Source organism: Ptiloglossa arizonensis, chromosome 5 (genome assembly GCF_051014685.1).
Source record: "Ptiloglossa arizonensis isolate GNS036 chromosome 5, iyPtiAriz1_principal, whole genome shotgun sequence".
Taxonomy (NCBI): Eukaryota; Metazoa; Arthropoda; class Insecta; order Hymenoptera; family Colletidae; genus Ptiloglossa; species Ptiloglossa arizonensis.
In genome coordinates, this window is record NC_135052.1 from 20,875,296 (window position 1) to 20,897,959 (window position 22,664).

The 22,664-nt window shown below is 38.8% G+C and overlaps 1 protein-coding gene across 5 annotated transcripts in view; it reads right to left on the reverse strand.

Annotated features, from left to right (window-relative positions):
* The window catches only part of LOC143146720 (A-type potassium channel modulatory protein DPP6), a 172,302-nt gene that overhangs the window by 13,582 nt on the left and 136,056 nt on the right, over nucleotides 1–22,664 (reverse strand). For 4 of the 5 annotated variants that reach the window (XM_076311277.1, XM_076311278.1, XM_076311275.1 and 1 more), the window contains exons 4-6: nucleotides 15,498–15,604; nucleotides 13,167–13,365; nucleotides 533–607 (exon numbers count right to left, since the gene is read on the reverse strand). In XM_076311277.1, the coding sequence (XP_076167392.1) occupies nucleotides 533–607; nucleotides 13,167–13,365; nucleotides 15,498–15,604 (381 nt within the window). Of the gene's footprint in view, nucleotides 1–532; nucleotides 608–13,166; nucleotides 13,366–15,497; nucleotides 15,606–22,664 lie in introns of all 5 variants that reach the window. The other variant, XM_076311280.1, reaches the window with a different exon arrangement.

Consider the following 22,664-nt stretch of genomic DNA (forward strand, 5'->3'; position numbering starts at 1 on the left):
GTTAAATTTCACAATCGTTTCTATTATTGTTTTCAAGAGATTAACAATCCATCCGTACGTAACTTCAAAAACGCTAATTCATCATCCACGATTTTTCCAGCGATTAAAAATAAATTTTCAAATTTTTTACCCAAACATCGATCGCTACTAACCGGTACTACGTATCATTGAATAATCGCGCGAGGTTGCTTCCAGGTCGAGCAATCTTTAATTTATTTACATTCGGTGAAAATACCTCGATTCAAGTTTATTTCAAGGTTACGACAACGAAAATCGCCAAATTTGAACGTCCAAGGTCGTTTCAAGTATCGTCGAATATCAACGTCCAAGATGATTCTAAGATTGCGCAATCATTGTACGACACATCGGATCGGCTATAAAATTATACGAAAGGTCCATCGGGAGCATTGAATTCGACCCGTACGGTTCCATCGTAACGTATCCACGTCACGTTCGATCCAATCAGCGTTAAGTGGTTTAATGACGCGTCGAAGCCCGCGTGAAATATTTTTCGGTTGCTCGTATTACTCACCGGCTTGACATTGTGCTTGAACAACACGTAACGTAGGTCGGAGCTGCACTGGTAGCCTTGAACGTTCAGCTGTCTCTGAAAACAAAGTCGAGGTAGATTTATGGCTTTGTGTGTTTCTCCATTTTGCTCACTTTCTCCGCGACCGTTAACTGTCTCCCGTTCGTAAATCCATGGCGGGCGAATTCGAAGCTACGGGGTGCGTCGAAAAGCGTCTTTTCGCGTTTATCTCCACGACCAACCGGATAGTTAAGCGCGCGGAGAACGCGTTTCACACGCGCGGAGAGCGACACGGTCTTAAATCAACCGCAACGCGGACCAACGACGTCGTATTTCAGCGATGACGCCCCGTGAATACGAACGACTCCCACGGACGACATCGATCACGTTCTTTAATTGTTCCCCGGTGACCGTTACGAATTACGTTATTAAACTATACGGTCGAACAGACGATGATTATCGGGCCGCGTAGTTCATTACGTATGCATTAAATTGGAGCGAATTTCGATGACGGCCCGTTACACTACACGAATTGAAATTATCGTCCATCTTTGTTCACCGTGCTGCGTCATACCCGTGTCCGCGTAACGGACGTTGCAACGATAGTTAACGATAACGATGTTCGAATTGTCAGTTTCGCGTACCATCCGGGCAATTTATTTATTCTGTTTATCGCGATGGTTCTTTCGACATCGGTGGATAGCTTTCGTTACACCTGGTTTGGTGTACTGTGTATTTTTTATCAATGTGTGTTTTCTTATTCGAGGAAAGGGAAATTGGGCTTTTTGTAAGGTGTTTTTAAAACTTGAAACGAGGAGTTGAATAAACTCACTGAAAGCATGCGTTCAATTTAGCCTCGTTTCTGAGTTGCAACGTGTTTCGTGCTGTAGAAATGTTCCTAGGAATTTCAACCGAGGTCTGCGCCAAATATTGTGGCCGCTCAAGGCCACTCGCTCGATCGAGAGTCACGGAATTACTTTCTTTTTTTTCCTGTGTTGCTATACTCTTTGTCAATATATATTTTCTTACTTGAGAAAAGGGAACTGAAATTAGGCTTTTCGTGAAGTAATCGGGAAAATTCACGCCAGTGAAAGAAGTTTTACGAATACCTTGCGAAAAGTATTATTTCAGTTCACTTTTACGACTAAGAAAATATATATTGATAAAGAATATAGCTCATTGGAACGCGTTCTTGTGCAAAAACAAAAGAAACTGAAATTATTGTTCGTCAGTCTTCTTAAAACTTAAAACGAGGAGTTGAATAAGCTCACTATAAGCATGCGTTCAATTTAGCCTCGTTTCTGAGTTGCAACGTGTTTCGTGCTCCAGAAATATTCCTAGGAATTCCAACCGAGGTCTGCGCCAAATATTGTGGCCGTTCAAGGCCACTCGCTCGATCGAGAGTAACGTCACGGAATTACTTTCTTTTTTTCCTGTGACACTATATTCTTCATCAATATATATATTTTCTTATTCGAAAAAAAGGAACTGAAATTAGGCTTTTCATATGGTATTCGTAAAACTTTACGCGAGTGAAAGAAGCTTATTAGGAACGCGTTCGTGTATAAGAAAAAAAGGAACTGAAATTATTGTTCGTCAGTATTCTTACAACTTAAAACGAGAAGTTGAATAAACTCACTGAAAGTATGCGTTCAATTTAGCCCCGTTTCTGAGTTGCAACGAGCTTCCTCTTCCAGAAATATTCCTAGTAATTTCAACCGAGGTCTGCGCCAAATATTGTGGCCGCTCAAGGCCACTCGCTCGATCGAGAGTCACAGAGTTACTTTTTTTTTTCTTGTGTCGCTATATTCTTTATCAATATATATTTTCTTACTTGAGAAAAGGGAACTGAAATTATCGTTCGTCAGTATTCTTAAAACTTAAAACGAGGAGTTGAATAAGCTCACTGAAAGCATGCGTTCAATTTAGTCTCGTTTCTGAGCTGCAACGAGCCTCATGTTCCAGAAATATTCCTAGGAATTTCAACCGAGGTCTACACCAAATATTGTGGCCGTTCAAGGCCACTCGCTCGATCGAGAGTCACGGAATTACTTTTTTTTTTTCCTGTCTCGCTACACTTCGAGAACCTGTTATTGGTTTTCGCGCAAAAACAAGGTTAAAGTACAGAGAGATTTATTGTTTACAAACAACGCTAGACTTTCTCATCACACTGTCTTCTCTCGTTTTACGAGTCGTGTCGTTTCTTCTCTTCGATAAGAGCACGTAGGAAACTTTTTACCATCGTTCGAGCGACTCTCGTTAAAAACTAGAGCCGTGTTCGATACACCGTCACCGTATCACCGGAAACGCGACGAATAAATATAGCAAAGCTCGACCAGATTGACAAGGTTCGTCCACCGGAGTCCCGAACATTTGCTCGAAGAACCGAATCCATCATGGACGTCAACATTGTCACTAATGAACACGATGAGAGCTCCATGGTGGCGTCTCTCGGATTCGTGGTTCATAAAACAGAGACCTTCGCGTCGATAGTGATGGATCGCCACGGATATTATAGAAGCTACAAACCCTTGCACCAAACTTGTCTCGAAAGTGTGACAAGGTATACAAATTACCCGTACGTGTTCGAATTATGATACGATGTCTAGGAGAGCTTCGACCTACTCGACCTATTTCGAGTCATACTCATTTTGCCCTTCTGTTCTAATTGAGACAAACAACCGACTTCACCAGGGAGGTTTTTAATTACGCGGTTCGAAAACGCGGTGAAATTTTTCGATTGCCCGCTTTCGAACCCGATATTAACGCGACCGGGGTAGGATGGATGAAAGAGAGCGGATAGCAGTCGATATTTGTTTCCAGAAGGACGAAGAGAGACGGATATAGTATCCTGGTGGACGCCAGATCGGATCAATGCGGTGTGTTCGTTCGTCTGTGCCCTGTCTGGCGGTCCAAGAGGGAAAAGAAATTGGGTATTTTGGACTCGGTCCACTTTGCCCGGGAACACTTTGATTTCTCGGTTCACATTGGTTCCTCTTTGTCTTCGTTTCTCTTAACAGTTCTTTAACGAATGTACGCTGTTAAAATATTGGTAAACATTTTCACTTTATTCCGGCATCCTCTTTCAAACGAGATATCGTGGTTCACGATCGGTTGGTGTTGTCGTTCCTGCAATTCGATAGTCGAGAGTTTCATCAAACATTCGCAAACATTGCTCTTCCGAAATTAATCGAAGATCGTACACTGAAAGTTCGCAATACAGGCGCGAAGCAGAGTCGTTGGAGTATCTTTAATTGTATTTTGTTTGATTGTTGGATAAATTTGGTTACCGCAAGTATCGCTCGATTGTTTATCTGTCGCTGTGATAATGACGAAGTCGTGAACACTTTGAACCTAGCATCGCTATTCGTCACAACAGCCTGTCAAAGTGGTTTATATGTGTCTTAAGTTCAACCCAATGAATTTATATTGTAAAATAATTTATCCTATTATCATTGGACAATGTTAATGTAAAAATATTTACCTATTTATCAAACTATGCATACAGACAGACCATCTCACACATGTACTGTTTGCCTACATTAAGGGACACCTACTCACACTATTATACACACAAAGAATATAATACAGCAACAATAAAAATTGTAATTTTATTTACATTTACATCGACAAAGAAGAGAAACTAAAATTAATTTAACAAAGAAATAAGTATCTGTATCCTAATATTTTCAAAGAGAAGAGTCTCAGAACAGACTTGAACATCTCAGAAGTATAGTCTCCAGATTGTACTCTTATCCTAAATTCCTTCGGTTACTCTTTCATAATTAATCGATTTGTAAACATTGCGAACATTCTTCGATTCGAAGAAAAAATAGAAAAATTATTCCAAGAGTGATGCTCAGAAGGACACAGCCTGACACTAATTGACCCAATCTAACCTCCTAACTGTCTTTCGTACAGGTTTCTCGTATCATCGTCGATGGGTTAAATCCGCAAATGAACGTCAAGCTCTTCGAAAGAGCAGCCAGGTCGATTTTAAAATTATCCCGCGTGTACCAGGCCGTGGTGCAATTCCTCGGGTGAAACCATTAGCGGGGATCCCGTTGCTCTCTGTTTCCTTCGGTCTATCGTTTTTTGGGCTGCTCTTGGGCATGGATCGTTCCATCGAGCAGAAAATGCAATACCACCGGAGCGGAGGCAGAGGAATGACCCCCTTTCCCTTGAATAAACCGGAGAATACCTCGAACTTTGCCTTATATACAGCCCACTCTCTTTGTTTTATGGCGCGCCGCGGGCTAAACTCGCCTCCTTGATAGATAAGGCTCGGGGGGACCGCCGTTTGATACCGACGTTAAGGCTGTTTATTGTTTCACCCACTCTTTAACTCTCCTCTCCCCCTCCCCTCCTCCCACGTGCTCTTGCAACGTGGATAGAATTTTTCATTTCCATCCCACGAAGCGCTCCAGAGTGATTTGTCTCTCGATGATTCAACTCGTTCGCGCGAGTTGAACGTTTCAACGCGCGTGAATAAAGTCGGCGCGCAATTATTTGGCCGTTCAAGGTCAAAGTACCGCGCGACGAAACACGCTCGCGTTTGTGTTAATTAATCTCTCGCTCTACGATTTAAGTTCGGATAACGCGTGCTGTAATCAATAATAAGGCCGGTCATAATTCTCACTGTTCTCGAAATTTTTTTTTTAGAGATATACAGTGTGAGCCAACTTGAACTGACTGATGTAACATGGATATAAATAAATATTAACCTGTTCAATAATTTTAACCTGTTCTAGCACTGTGTATATAGCTACTATAAATTTTCATAAAATTCTTTATAATCTGTAAAAAAAAATAATAATCAAACATTATCAAACATTTCAAAAAACAGTCAGTTAAAATTGATTCAATCTATATAAAGGTTTCTTTCTAATATTTCTAATATTTTAAATCGATGTTAAGATTGTTTATTGTTTCCCCCACTCTTTGATCCCCCTCCCCCTCGTGTTTCTACAATGTGGATAGAATTTTTCATTTGCATCCCACGAAGCGCTCCAGAGTGAATTTGTCTGTCGATAATTCGGCTCGTTCGCGCGAGTTGGCCGTTTCAACGCGTGAATAAAATCGGCGCGCAATTATTTGGCCGTTCAAGGTCAAAGTACCGCGCGACGAAACACGCTCGCGTTCGCGCCAATTAAAGTTACAATTCGTGCGCGTTGATCGTTTTTGGATGAGATCGGTCGAGTTTTTCACGTCGAGATTGTGTAGCTGTGGTATCGATGAGGTTGGTAGGGTAGATTTGTGTAAAAAGAGGGCGTGGATGAAGAGAGAAAAAAAGGAGGGAGGAAAAAGAAGTGTAGTGTCTTCTCAGGTCGGTTAATTGGTTCATTTGTAAGGATCTGTCTGGTGGATACGGGTACAATTGGTGTTGGAACGAAAGATTTATTTCGATGAATCGGAGACTATAGTCGGAACGAAGTTCAATTGGCTGTTCGAGGTTACTTCGGTGAGGGTGAATTACTCTGGGCGCGACTCCTATTTTTATTCCCTGTCGGTTGTTCCTCTGTTTCAAATAGTATAGTTTAAATAGTAATAGTTGATTTTCGATAGTGTGCAATTGATTTTACGAGCGAGAGATTGCGAGATACGAGTGTAAACAAATATTAGGATACTTGTTTCATATGCTAAAGGACGATTTTACGATTGGAATGTTTTGTGAGAAACATCGTCTAGATTAATTATCGTTATTAATGTCGTGTGTCCATTTTGTAATTAATTTTCTTAAAATACGTTTGATAATTGTTTATTATCGGAGTGAGAGAAAAGTGGGGGTAAATTTTCGCGTACATAGTACAGTCGGGTGAAAAACTCGATGCCCTTGTGATAAAATTCTTATAAATTTTGTGCTCGATCAGTCTGCATGGGTGTAGCTAGACCCTCGACCAAATATAGTCTTATTAAAGTCCAATGACCTATTTGCTCTTGTGTTCTAGCTACAACCAATTTTATGCTCGATCAAACTGCATCTGTTTATCTCTACGATTATTCAGTAACAATTTTCACGATTATTTCACAACGATCTTTACCTCAACAATCCTGATATTTCTCAAGCCTAGAAAAGAACATTCATAGCAAAAATAGCTACTTTTATTTCACTCGTTTTAACATTGTTCTCATCTAATTATTTTTCCCTCGATTAAATCTCCATTACCATATCCTTTTATTTTTCTTTCATTTTCACAATTTTCATTGCGTATTTTGTTTCTTTCAAAATTTTTCAAAGGTAACGACAACCTCGATCGTACCATTATATATACTTCACGAATAAAAAGATCAAATAAGTATTTACATACTCGGAGTAAACATAGCTAAGAAATCGTTGCACGTTGAATTCCTTCGTTTATTATACGAATCAAATTTGGTCCTTCTCTAGACCCACTGACTCGTTTCTTTATTTATTGTATCAACACGCGTAATCTTCGCGAGGGAAAAAAAAATTTTTGAGGTTATCCGGGCGAAGTGCCGAGAGGGAGCCACCAGCGTTATTCGACGAAACGTTTGCGATCGTTTCGTTCGACCACGAAATTTTTGGACCGACGCGCGTTTAATTACGATTAATCTCGAGCTGGTGAATTCCAACGCGGCCTGTTCCCGTGCGTTTAATTAATTTCGTCGTACACCGGTGGTAATTCGTTAAACCCCCGGGTTTATGATGTCTCCCGCTATGCGAGCATTTAGGAATCCGGGGCCACCCCGGGCGTTATATTGTTCGCGAAAGTTGATGGTTCGCGCGGGAAATGTCGATGCCACGTCACCAACGATCCTCGATTACTTTTGTTCGAGTTTTTACTCGCGAGACGCGCAACATATACGAAGCGAGCTGCCAGAAACGCAAGACGTATCTTTCTTGAATTTATGATCGAAGAAAAGCGGTACAATGGAAAAAGTGAGGTTATTTTAAAAATCAAAGATGTCTATCGAGGACGAGGAATTCTTCTTCGGTTGTAATTTATCAAGTTTCTGTATTTGACCAACAATACGAATAACGTGAATATTAGAATAGCTTGCTGGATAAATGTTTAGAATTATTTTGGTTTTTGAAAGTGGCTTTATAGCGATGGTATAGTTTCTTGTAATTTTATTGTTACATTTTCGGGAATCACGTAACGTACGGTATAATTGTAGGGAAATTCGAGTGTAGGTTATGTTTGAATTGAAAATTGATTTTGTGTGAAACCAATGAATCGAAATTGTTGAAAATTGGTCAAGTGTGATTTGTGTAATTTGATTATTGCGCAATTTACCGAGATGTGTCAAAATATAATGACGTTGGAAAGATTACAAAGACTGATATGTACATTGGTACGTAATAATATAATTGTTTACATATGTCAGTGACTTTTGATAAATCGGACGGAGTTCACGACTCTTTTTCGTTTAAAAGTAAATATGCATAGTAATTATATATTCACGTTTTCTTATTATTTGCAATGAAATAAAATATATTAATGGAATTTACAAGTACACGATAAGTTTTGTCGTTCGTTGTTTTATTTTTCTAAAGATGGTACTGGCCCTCAACACTAATTTAATTCTTCTTCCTTTTAAATATATATATATTTTTTCTATATTACTAAATCTGATCTTATACTAAAGCAAACAATACATACACGATCACTGCTTTAAAATAGAAATAATAACACTATAAATCCTGCACAATAGATAACAAATAACAATTTTAAAACTAATAAATTCCTCAATAAGTTTTGTCGTTCGATAAGAAATGGAGCTATTAAATTCCTCTTTTTATTTTTCTAAAGACAACACTACTGTTTAATTTCACACGTGTGAAGTTTCACATAAATCTATCAACTCGTTCGTATATTCATTAATTCGTTCATAAAGTCACTTTATTTTCCAAAGAGAAAATACACAATTCAATAAAATCTTTACACACTCTAACAAAAACCTTGTTTCATTTCCACCAAAAAAACAAAAAAGAAACCAAATGACTTTCCAAACAACCCAATACAATTCTTCAAAGTCGAAGTGTCGTAGTATATTTTCCCAATGAAAATAACAACAAAAACTTAAAAACTTATTGACTTATTGAACAACCTAGTAAACGCTACTAACTAAAAAAAAAAAAAAACAAGTCTGCGTCCAACTCGATGTTACCACAATCGCGCGCCTAAATAAATTTTACAGAAACGCAAGACGTATCTTTCTTGAATTTATGATGGAAGAAAAGCGGTACAATGGAAAGAGTTGAGGTTATGTTAAAAATCAAAGATGCCTGTCGAGAACGAGGAATTTTTCTTCGGATGTAATTTATCAAAACACGCAAAATCAATTTTCAATGAAAACACAACGTACACTCGAATTTCCGTACGTTACGTGATTCCCGAAAATGTGACAATAAAATTACAAGAAACTGTACGATCGCTATAAAGCCACTTTCAAAAATCAAAATAACGCCAAACATTTCTCGCGCGCATAAATTTCAAACCGAGACGCAAGATCGCGCCGAAATGACCGGCGAGAGTAAAATTTTCCATAAATCGTGTTTCCTCGAACCGAGCGCAGAGAGCGTAATTTCTCGAGGCAATCGGACGCGTTTCGGTCAATTAGGCTCGAAACGGTGAATCGATCGTAGCCGGTGCCCGCTTATCCGTCACGTCACGGAACTTACGAGCAGATCGCAGATCGTTACGCAATTTCCAAACGTATTTCTCGGCCAATTAGTCCGCGGCTGGTCGCGTTACGTCCCGCATTATGATGCATATTGCAATTAGTCTATTGGACGGCACGTTAATGATGCTAACAAATCGAAATAATCGGTGCGGTCCGCGTCACGCGAAATTTATTCAGATCAACGACACCGTTGACATTCGTTCACGGGAAAGAACAACGATCAATTTGCGGCCACGCGTCACGTTCACGTTCTATCGCCGTAATTATGGGAGATTGTCACGTTTCTCGTTTATTTCACGCACAACGGTGCACTCGACACCTTAAATTGCACGATATTGTACTTGATACAATATTAAAGTACAATTCGGGGCACGAGGTAACGCGAGATTAACGTAAACGGAACCTTGGATTTGTATTTGTTTTTAAACAATTGGAATGCGCGTTGTTCGACTCGTAGAGGAGGAATATTCGTTTATTTTTTGCGATCAGGTGGTTCGATGTTCATTTATTGTGTAATACTCGGTTGAATATTCGATGGAAAATTAACAAATTGGTGTTTAAAGACACTTTGGTTCCGGTTTGGATAGTTCGAGGGCATAAATTTTACAATCGAGGTTACGTTTCGATTTCTTAGGAAACTCGTTAGCATTTAAATGGCGCGAGAGTGATGAATTTGTTTCAAATCGGTGGAAATATCCTTGGAGGATTCCAAGGTTCTTTGAAAATTCTCGACTCGAACGAGATTTAATCGAAATCGATGAAACGATCTATGGATTTGTAATTGTTGCTAGGAACGAATTTCTGTAATGATGTGCGTGGTTAGAAATTTTATTTAAATGTATTTGAAGTGTACGAGAGCTTCAATGGATTGCAAACGATGGATTTGCAAAATAATGGCAAGTAGCGTTATTTTTTTCCAATCACCGTGTATACGAAACTAAATAAAAAAAGTAAACGGTATCTATAACCGCGCTCCATTGCAAATTAATTACAGTGGAAGGGATTAACGAGGTCGCTGCACTTGGATAACTTTTACCTGTAAATCGATTTACGACGCGGGAACAATTTCAATTTTCACGTATCGTTTTCACCCGTCTCGACTGAAATTCAATAACGCGATCTGAAAACAGTTCATCGAAAGGAGATACTCGTTCAAAGAGTGAATAAATTTCGAAAAAGGGAATCTACGATGTTACGAGAAAATATGAATAAATTTTCTTCCTTTTGCTTTCAGTTACCAAATGATATACTACATAAAAATCTTGTCTGGTTACGAATTGTTCAACTTGCAGAGATTTAACGATTCTTTTAATATATTTTACAAACTTAAATACAATAATCCGTATTAATATTTCGTTCACATGTACAACGATAGAACAATTATTATATACTTAAATTTTCTTTCTTTCACTTTTGGTTACCAATTGTAACACGTATAGAAATTTTATTTGTTCATCGCGAGTATTTACAGGGATTTGTCAATTTTTCAGCAATCTTTAGAAATTTAAATACATTACTCCGTATCAATATTTCCATTTGTCAATTTACCTATAGCGACAATTACAAAAATTACGATTACGTGAATTATATTTGCCTCGCTTTTGATCAACAATGCACGTACAGGTGCATTGTCATCAACAGCTGCATTTACGTAGATTTACCGATTTCTGAGCATTTTTCCAAAATGTAAATACGTTAATCCGTATTAATATTTCGTTTGTCAGTATTGTATTTGTTCGTTCCGTCGTTTGTTCGTATTTCTATCGTTCCAGCGTTATACCGTGCAAACTGCGCGGTTCATAAAGATGCATAGAGGGATTAAAATGCAAGCGAGTAGGTAGACCCGCTATGCAGATCGACGTGGAACAATCGTCTCGGGTTTTCCTCTTGGAAACGTTGAAAATTACCGAATCAGCCATTGTTCCAAGCTTGGCGGTGAAATACACGATTAAAAGCAACGTGTCCACCGCGAAAATGTCGCTGCGTTGAAACAATTTTGTAATCTTTTTACCATCGAATTTTCGAATTCGTTTCCACGCCTCCACGGCGCTGGGATTTCCGGTGATTGCACGTTGAAGCTTTTAACAGAACCTCGAACCAATTTTCGACCGATTCCCCGCGCGACTTTTGAACAAAATGCTCGCTACACGTTTACACGATTCGCGAATTGGTCCTCGAGCAGTTTTCAAACGATTCGAAAGATTGTTTTCTTGAATCGAACTGATCGTCTCGAGTCCCTTGTCGATTCGTAGGTAATTACAACCACGGTTAGTTGATTTTTGGATTACTGGGTATTGTTGGATTTTAACGAAAGTCGAGCTTCGATGAAAATGGATAAGCGTATGTACGATCGGATCGATGCAACTCGAAAAATATTTTGTTTACAAAGGATATTCAGTTTCTACAACTTCTAAATATGTTTCTTTTTTCGTTTGGTTTGAAATTTGATTATTTGTTGGGTAATTTTAACGGAAAATATTTTTGTATAAACGATATTCTGTTTTTGTAATTTCTAAGTATGCTTGTTTCTCTTTTGGTTTGAAATTTGATTATTTGTTGGGTAATTTTAACGGAAAATATTTTTGTATAAACGATATTCTGTTTTTGTAATTTCTAAGTATGCTTGTTTCTCTTTTGGTTTGAAATTTGATTATTTGTTGGGTAATTTTAACGGAAAATATTTTTGAATAAACGATATTCTGTTTTTGTAATTTCTAAGTATGCTTGTTTCTCTTTTGGTTTGAAATTTGATTATTTGTTGGGTAATTTTAACGGAAAATATTTTGGTATAAACGATATTCTGTTTTTGTAATTTCTAAGTATGCTTGTTTCTCTTTTGGTTTGAAATTTGATTATTTGTTGGGTAATTTTAACGGAAAGTAATTTTGTATAAACGATATTTAATTTTCGTAACTCCTAAGTATGCTTTCCTTTCGTTTAGTTTAAAATTTGATTATTTCTTGCGAATTTTAACGAAAAATAGTTTTGTATGAACGATATTCAGTTTTTGTAATTTCTAAATATGCTTTTCTTTCATTTAGTTTAAAGTTTGATTATTTCTTGCGAATTTTAACGAAAAATTGTTTTGTATAAACAATATTCAGTTTTTGTAATTTCTAAATATGCTTTTCTTTCATTTAGTGTAAAGTTTGACGAAACTTTCAACACTTGATAGTTTCATTAAAAGCAATATTTAACAATCAAAATATAACAGATCTAGATAGTATAGTGAGAGGAAAAGATCATAGCTTCGTTGAGGTATCACAAGCACCATCTTGCACCAGATTTTAACCATCGAATTATAAAAAATTTCACGCGTTCATAAAATCAATATTAATACCAAATTCGTCTATAAAATATTCTATTGAGTTGTCCGTAAAGTCATATCATTTTCCAAAATGGAGAATATATAATTTAATAAAATGTTCACACACTCTAAAAAAATCGTGTCTCACTCTCACCAAAAAAAAAAAAAAACGAAATGACTTTCCAAACAACCGAATATTTTATTAATATCCTCTTATCAATATTTGTACAGAATACATTTGAGGTTAAGTTTCAATAAGCTCGTTTAGCTTCCAGCTCGCCTCACACTTTTCATTTTCCATTTAATTTCATATTCATGCATCTTACACACCCGTGTCTCGAAAACGTCGAATGAAATGAAACGAGATATCACTCGCTTATCAGCGAGAAACTCGTCCCTAAATTCTCAAATTCGGATCATTTTATTCTTTCTCGGGGACCAACGGTCGACCTTGAACACGTCTCGTGGTTTCACCCGGAACCGAACACGAGCCACTGTTTTCGAGCATCCGGTACTATTTTTGCTTTTGACGTTTCGCAAACAAGGGGCGCGCGGTTGCATTTGAACTCGCTCGGTTTGGTATCGTGCAACGTGCGGCACCGACGACCGACAATTTTAAAGAATGCGCTACTTGTTGCGTAACGCGATCTATTTTACGAAACGTGGCGCTACGATACGTACGAGCGTGTGATTGGAGACCAGAAGGGACACGGAATTGTTGCTGGTGTCCAGGAGAGTGAGAGAACCGTCGTCGGCTTGATAGACAAACTTGTCATGGGAAATCCAGGTCGGTGGTAGCCTGTGAGGGGTCAGGTCATCACGAAGGCACTCGTCTAACGTGAGACGTCTCCCGCTCCAGTACAGCAGCTCGTCGACGTACCTGAAAGTTGATGTCCAGTTTGGTGAAAGTTATCTCGACGTGTGTCGATCGATCGCGCGCTCTCTGCCATGTTTTTGAACTCGATCGACGATCTTCCTTTATTATATTCCTTTATTATATCTCCACTTATTTCGTGGTTCAATAATTCTCTCTAGAGGAGCAATTTTTTGTCATACTTGTAGGTTTATTATTACGCGTTAGATCACTCGATTTATTTTGTGGTTTAATAATTCTCCGGTGTAGCAATTTTTTGTCATACTTGTAGGTTTATTGTTACACGTACAGACCACTCGACTGAACTAAATTTTTGTAATTAACGGTTTTTAATTTTTTGTAGTTTTCAATTTATCGTCAGGTAGATTAGCACGTAATGTATTATAATTAGATGAATATTGTTCTTAAATTATCTACAAATAATTCAGCGTTTAATGACATTTTTGAAAATTTTGATTTCTATAATTGTTTGCATAGAATTTTGTATTTGATACAATTTTCGAAATTGATGCTTTTATAATTATTTACAAAGAGTTTAGAATCTAACAAAATGTGCCAAATTGGTGAGTTTCAACTCAGATTGTTCAACTTATCAGTTTATAATTTTCTAATTGCACCAAATGGTGTGTTTAAAGGTTAAGTGGTTATCACGTTGAAGATGTGTTTTTTGTTTGGAATATAGTCTTGTAGACACTATGTTTTACCATATTCACGAACATGGATTAATTATGAAGACAAATTTGAAGAGAATTAAAGAGACATACTATACGTACATATATTTGTGTAACTCAACGTATTATTTACAAGAGGAACAATACGTCTAAAGCCTGGAGGTTATAACTCTTACAGGATCGTGAATCGGTAAATGGTAGTTGAATCGAAATAAATTGACCGCTCAAGGTCACGGAACAGTTATCCCCACCACGTAACATTCACCTACTCCCACCTCTTTTTTATCTCTTCGCGCGAATCTACAGCTTCGCGCTATCTGTCTCTTCAAGAGTAGACATAGCGTGAAAGGAGATACACGCGAAGTGATTCAAAATGGAGGAAGTATCCTTAGGCACTCGATTGAATGAAATTTGACTCTAATAGCATCTTCGTTGCGCATGAATTCTATACACGAATAAGTCTGAACGATGCCATTCGTACATTTCTAAAGGGAACAGAGATTCGTACATTTATAAAATTACACAAACTGATATTTTTATTTATATAAAAAATGAAATTCAGGATTCGTACAGGATGTCATCCTGTCAACTCAGACGTCCCATGTAAGACAAAGATAGCATCTTCGTTGCGTATGAAATCTATACACAAATAAGTTTAAACGATGTTATTTCTCAATTCGTACATTTATAAAATTACACAAACTGATATTTTTATTCATACGAAACACAAGATTCAGGATTCGTACAGGATGTCATCCTGTCAACTTGGACGACCCACGTAACACGAAGATAACCGGTGTTCCGATTTTGACGAGCCAAATCATGCACTACAGGGTGGTCCACAACGAACGTACATCACTGTACCTTTTCCACGGTTGATTGTTCTCGAAACAATAGTATTGCTCGTCTAGTATTGAGAACGTCTTCTGGTAAGTGTTATCTTCAGTAGGGCAAAGCGTACTGTGTATAAATCACCGTATCTCCCACATTGTTGACAATTCTCAGAATAATAACTTGAATCGTCTCGAAGGGGGTCTTTTCGAAAGTGTAATTGGTGCTAGGCAGGACAAGGTCCGGTGTACCGATTTCAATGGACCACCCAGTGCAATATCCGTCGGCTCAGCAACTGACATCCATTCCATCGGCGCGAGAGAGTCGACGAAGGGTCCGTAGGATTTCCATCGGATCGATAAATCCGATCCGTTTCGCGTTATGCTCCCCGCGGCGGGTCACGGGCCGACGATAAAAGGATCAGAAGATTTCCTCGATAAGGGGACGGATTAATTTCGCGAAAGCGGTCTACACCGGATAGGGCATCCCCGACTCCTTAACTGCATCCTTTCGGCCCCTTCTTCGTCCTCGCTCACCCGGAGCCAGAAAAACTATCGCGGTGGAAGTCGTTGAAAGATCGTCCGGCGATTACACCGCGTGGAAAAAGGATGAGAGAAGCGGTCGGAGAACACTCACCCAAGGAGGTAAATGGCCGTGACGATCCCGGCGATAACGAAGCCGATGACCAGCAGCGAGAAGATTATGCTCCGCCAATTGTGGCCGCCCTCCGCGTACGTTAGATCCTGTGAATAGAGGAGAGATCCCAGCGATTAACGATCGATCGATCCGTTCGCAGGATTCTCGTTTCTACGATGCAGAAGCTTGCTGTCGGCATGCAGGTCACGAATTCTTCGGGGTGACATCGACGGGAACGAACGGTTCACGAATCGCTAGTTAACACGCTCATGCTGGTAATTGGTTATTAGCCAGGCTGGCTTTGATTTTATCGACAGGTGACGCAGGGGTCTGTCTAACGGCGTACAAATTGGTGGAATTCTCAGGGTTCTTGGGGTTCTTGGGATTCTTGGGCTTCTTGGGGTTCTTGGGGTTCTTGGGGTACTTGGGGTTCTTGGTATTCGTGGAGTTCACGGGGATTCGTGGGACTAGAAGAACTCTTGGGACTTGTGGAGTCATTGGGATACTGAGAATTTTTAGGGATCTTGGGAATTACGAGATTCTTGGGACTTGTGGAGTCTTTGAAATTCCAGGATTCTTGGGATTCTTGGGACTCTTGGGATTCTTGGGGTTCTTGGGGTTCTTGGGATTCTTGGGATTCTTGGGATTCTTGGGATTCTTGGGATTTTTGGGATTCTTAGAATTCTTGCTGTTTGTGGGACAATCAAGATTCTTAGAATTCTTAGAATTCGTAGGATTCTTAGGATTCTTAGGATTCACAGAATTCTTACGATTCTTAGAATTCTTAAAGCTGTTAGGATTTTCAGAATTCTTAGAATTCTTAAAGTTGTTAGGATTTTCAGAATTCTTAGGATTTTTAAGATTTTCAGAATTCTTCGTATTCTTAGAATTCTTACAATTCTTCGGATTCTTAGGATTTTTAAGATTTTTAGAATTCTTCGGATTCTTAGAATTTTCAGAATTCTTAGAGGTGTTAGGATTTTTAGGATTCTTAAGATTCTCAAGATTTTCAGGATTCACAGAATTCCTAGGATTCTTAGGGTTCTTGGAATTCTTAGGATATTCAGGAGACTTGGTGTTCTTAGAATCCTTAGAGTCATGAGAATTCTCGCATAATTAAAACTCTTCGTATTATTAGGATTCTTAAGATTTTTAGGATTCTTAGAATTCTTAGGATTCACAGAATTTTTAGGATTCACAGAATTTTTAGGATTCACAGAATTCTTAGGATTCTTAGAATTTTTAGAATTCTGAGAGCTATTAGAATTTTTAGGATTCTTAGGATTCTTAAAATGCTTAAGATTCTTAGGATTCTTTAAATACTTAGGATTCTTAGGATTCTTAAAATACTTAGGATTCTTAGAATTCTTAGAATTTTCCAAATTCTCAGAGCTGTTAGGATTTTCAGAATTCTTAAGATTCATCGAATTTTCAGAATTCTCAGAGCTATTAGGATTTTCAAGATACTCAGGATTCTCAGGATTCACAGAATTCCTAGGATCCTTAGGATATCCTGGGATTCATAGGATACTCAGGAGACTGGGCGTTCTTAGAATTCTTAGGATCCTGAGAATTCTCGCAATATTCAAGATTCTTGGGACACTTGGGATTCTTGGAATTCTTGTGGCTCGTGGTACGCTCGGTATTTTTCAAATGGTTCGTATTTCTCTAATCCTTGGGATTCGCACGGTAGGAATTTCCGGGTTATATTTTCGTGTACGGCGCCGTCGCGTGTTTGTATACGTTAGTGAGGTCGGGTCGAACGCGTTGTTGAAGGGGAGAGTTTCGAGTTCGAGTGAGTCAGTGTTCATTGAGAAGCAGGTGACAGATGCCAGTCGAGGAGAGCTTGGAGTCAAACTGTAAGTGGTGTGGGTTGTGAAGAGTCAACTGTTCGAATCATTCTTCTGACACCAATTATTTAGTTGATCATTCGGACAGAAATCTTATACTCTTTTCGTAAGTATCATATTTAATAAGACACCAACCTATGCCCTTGCGATTTTAACGTACTTTTATAGAAGTAATAGAAGATAGGTTCTCTTTACAATCTGTAGATAATCCAAAGTATAGATACTCGATAATTGCGAAGATATAAATATTTAAAGTTATGTATCACGTAGTTTTAACTATACGTGTACTGTGAATATTTTAACGTGCTAGATAATCTATTTGTCGGTGCATTCATCTGAGAACAACCCTTGATGAGAACAATAGAATGAAATCGATCCCTTTAAAAGAATTAGTACCTAATTTTCGAATGAAATTGACAAAACTACTTAACCAAATGTCTACATATAAACCTTTAAAAAGAATCACAACCTCACCTCGAAATAATAAACTCAATAATCGATTAAATTTTACAATATTCGAACAACGTGGAGGATGTGAATAAAATTGTATCGATGACTTTCAGAAACGAATATACAAATCTACGTAGACGAAGATTGGTGAAAAAAATCTTTTAGAAAGATCTTAAAATTCCAGGACAAAGTTTTCCATTGTTTTTACGTACTTCGTATCCCAAATGGATAGAACGTTGAAGAAGGAGGGTGTTTCGCGAACGAATCGTTCCCTCGAAAAAGGATATTTAAATTGTCGGCCAATTAAGTCGCGCGAACTTGCTCCCTAGAGTCAAGGGTTTCCCCCACTTTGGCCCAGTATGTGTCAATATTTAGTGTTGTCCACGGGTGGGGACTCTGGTCGGCTTTGTCCCTTTCCACGAGCTTCGTTCTGTTTGCGTAGGACCCGCACGCATAACGCGCCATCAAAGTCTAATCCAGCAATGAAAGACAAAGTGGGAGGATCTCACCCCTAGAAGCAATACCGCGCAATCCAGTTGGCCTAAACTTTCACTATTATCGCGAGAGAACGTAGATAGAATTCGTTTTCGTGTATTCGACCAGTAGAATATTTTGGAATAACGAGAAAATATATGTGAATTATCTCGTCTGGAGAAAATTTAAAATAAAACTTTCAAAATAAAAATAAGTATTCCTTTAAACAATAATATTCATCCAAATACTTAAATTTACCCTATTAACGAAATATCGTTCCACGTTCCGTAAATATAGACACTATTCTTTAAAATTCCACAGAAAATTGAACCCAAATCGCAATACAATATAATAATAACCAAGTACACAATTCTACAACGACTAGTATATTTTACATCCCTTAGTTAAAAATAATCCTCCACAAAGTCGCACAAACGACACTTGCACAGTCATACTACGAAAAGTTGTATCTATCGCCTTTGTAAAGCTACAATCTGAATGAATTCAAAACGATTAATTCGCAGTGAGGCTCACGACGGTTGTGTAGATTATAGCGCGACAAATCCTCGCCAGCCCTATAAGTTAAACGTCACAGGCCGGATTAATTCCACAATTAATTCGTCGATACTGCGTAGCGAATTTTCCGATTATGAATTGGCGCCGATCGTAATTTCTCGGTAAGTTCATCGTTCGTTGCATGGTTTCTAATTCGAGTGTATCCCTCGGCGGTGTAAAAGCCGCGATTCATCGATTCGTTTTCGCAACCGACTTTATTTTCGCGATCGACGAAAACGGTTTCGGGTCGGCCGGCTTCGATCGCGATGATGGCAAGAATATCGAGACTCTCGGCCCCGCGGATGCGCGTCACGACCACGGCATGCATATTGCATTCGGGTTATGTTTGCAACGTGCACCCTCGTCCTGTTTGCAGGGCTAAGCCGGATAACACGTACGGGCCGTGTAATACGTACCCGCCGCGACTGGATTTTCGGGACCTGTTAGAATCGCCACGCGACTCGCGCACACGCACACGCGTGTTTGCACACCGGCCCGAACTGCCATTGAACCACCAAGAGCGCCCAGACTTCCACCGGAGATATCGATTCGACGCGTAAACGCAGTTAATCCGTACCCTGTTTGTTCATTCGGAACTATCGTGAACAGCGATCACTTAATTTCAAGTCCAGCCAAATTGTAAGGTTACAGTCACTTGTGACAATTGTGGTACGGTAACAATTACCCTTGCGTTGTGCACCAGTCGGACTATTGTCATTAAGAATCTTTGGATTTAGAATAGAAAGTTTCTTTCAATTTTTCGTCGTTAGATATGCTTATATCTCCGTTCAATGGAACACGTTGACAACAATTCGGGATCGATGAAGAATTCCAGCGAAAGAGCTAGAGCAATATTAGGATTCTTGGAGTTTTTAGAATACTTTAGGGTCTGGGTTAGGATTCTTGAGATTCTTTTTAATAAAATCTTACTTTCTGTACACTTTTACTGTGTCATTCTTGTATAAGGTGGAGGGTGTGTTTATTAGGATCGATTGACGACAATTCGTTTTTTCTAAGCAAAAAAGCTCGAGCAATATTAGGATTCTTGGAGGTTTTAGAGTACTTTAGGGTCCTTTAGGATTCTTGAGATTCTTTTTAATAAAATCTTGCTTTCTGTACACTTTTACTGTATCCTTGTATACGATGGAGGATGTGGGATGTGTTTATGAGGATTGACGACAATTCGAGATCATTGATTGGGATTCTTGAAGTTCTTAGAATACTTTGGTGTCTTTAAGGTTTTTGGAATTCTTCTTAAAATTCAAAATCTCGCTTTTAATTTGTCTTTATTAGATAGATATTAGGATTCTTGGAGTTTTTAGAATACTTTAGGGTTAGGTCTGGGTTAGGATTCTTACCCTGGGTTAGGATTCTTGAGATTCTTTTTAATAAAATCTTGCTTTCTGTACACTTTCACTGTATCCTTGTATACGATGGAGGATGTGTTTATGAGGATTGACGACAATTCGAGATCATTGATTGGGATTCTTGAAGTTCTTAGAATACTTTGGTGTCTTTAAGGTTTTTGGAATTCTTCTTAAAATTCAAAATCTCGCTTTTAATTTGTCTTTATTAGATAGATATTAGGATTCTTGGAGTTTTTAGAATACTTTAGGGTTAGGTCTGGGTTAGGATTCTTACCCTGGGTTAGGATTCTTGAGATTCTTTTTAATAAAATCTTGCTTTCTGTACACTTTCACTGTATCCTTGTATACGATGGAGGATGTGTTTATGAGGATTGACGACAATTCGAGATCATTGATTGGGATTCTTGAAGTTCTTAGAATACTTTGGTGTCTTTAAGGTTTTTGGAATTCTTCTTAAAATTCAAAATCTCGCTTTTAATTTGTCTTTATTAGATAGATATTAGGATTCTTCGAGTTTTTAGAATACTTTAGGGTTAGGTCTGGGTTAGGATTCTTACCCTGGGTTAGGATTCTTGAGATTCTTTTTAATAAAATCTTGCTTTCTTTACACTTTCACTGTATCCTTGTATACGATGGAGGATGTGTTTATGAGGATTGACGACAATTCGAGATCATTGATTGGGATTCTTGAAGTTCTTAGAATACTTTGGTGTCTTTAAGGTTTTTGGAATTCTTCTTAAAATTCAAAATCTCGCTTTTAATTTGTCTTTATTAGATAGATATTAGGATTCTTCGAGTTTTTAGAATACTTTAGGGTTAGGTCTGGGTTAGGATTCTTACCCTGGGTTAGGATTCTTGAGATTCTTTTTAATAAAATCTTGCTTTCTTTACACTTTCACTGTATCCTTGTATACGATGGAGGATGTGTTTATGAGGATTGACGACAATTCGAGATCATTGGAATTCTCGGAGTTCTTAGAATACTTTGGTGTCTCTAAGGTTTTTGGAATTTTTCTTTAAAATTCAAAATCTCGCTTTTGATTTGTCTTTATTAGATAGGATCGGGGATGTGTTCATTGGATCGATCGACGACAAGCCTCCGAGTTGTCAGGGATCTCTGTATGCGTCGCGTTAGATCCCTAATTGGACAAGTGGATAATCAAAGATCCTGACTCGGACCTCCAATGATCGTGTCCACTTGTGAACACAAAGCCTGGAATACTTGGGTGGTCAAGTAGGCGGTCGTGGGTCTCTAGTTGCGTCTCTGGAAGTGTTCCTATTTGGATCACTAGATCTGGTACGCCTAATTGGTCAAATAGATGGACACGGATCTTTAGTTGCATCCCTACGAGTTTTGTCCCCGTCTGGATCACCAGGTCTGGTGTATCCAGTTGATCGAGTGAACACGAGTCTCTGGTTGAATTCTCCAGAAGTTGTATCCCTTTTGCGGGCTACTGTAAGGTCTGTGACACCAAATATAATCAATTGGGTGATCGTGGATCTCTAGTCAGACTTCCAGTAGTTATATTCCACTTTGGATTCGCTGAACAATCTGAGCTACCCAGCTGAGCAGCCAGAGATCGAATTTCTGCTTAAACTATGGGATCTACGTAACTTAGTTGGTTAACTAGGTGATCGTGGATGTCTCTAGTTAGACTTCAGATATTGTATTCCTAAATGGCTCACTATGAGACCTAACCTATCCAATCGAACAACTAGTCGCCCATAAGTCTCTACTTCGGTTTCAAAGATTCACCAGGTGTAACCAGGAATTGTAATTCCTAACTGTTTTATTAAGTTTCGTGAAATTCATATCAGATTCAAATATTTCTCTCTAGGTGGATTTATCCCATCGTTCTCCGAACAAAAAACATACGATTCCAAGTAACAATGCCCTCTCGAGTCTCGTTAATCTCTGAGTCGAGAGCTTGACGCGTTCGAGACTTAACGCGAGTGTATTTCTTCTCCTTTTACGGGATTATCGGTAATAACGCCGGTGGATGCAAATCGACGAACGATTGGCCAACATCAGGCCAGGGTAATCGCTTTTCGACGACTTGTTTACCGCGATGAATAATCGTTCGTCTCCCTCGAGCCTTTTTCATCGTACATTTGCCCTCTGCTGCTTCTGCTTCTCATTCTACTTCCGTTTACCCCCACCACCGTCATCTCCTCCCACCGAGCCCCTCCTTTCCTACTTTAATGTCTCTTTCCGCGCCCGAAGAGCCGCGATCGATTCATCGCCTTTGAATTCCAAGCGTGCAACCGTGCACGTGCGCCCCGAGCAGGATATAATGTTTTCGATACGCGAAGATAGAACACGCAGGATCGAGGCCGCATCGGGATGCAAAGTGACTGCCTACGCTTGTTTACCGTTGCACTTGTGTACCGTCTAGAGTTATTTCGTTGCAATTGAACGTAACGCTGATCGATCGTCTGCGCGAACGAGCGAACGATGATATTTCACTGAT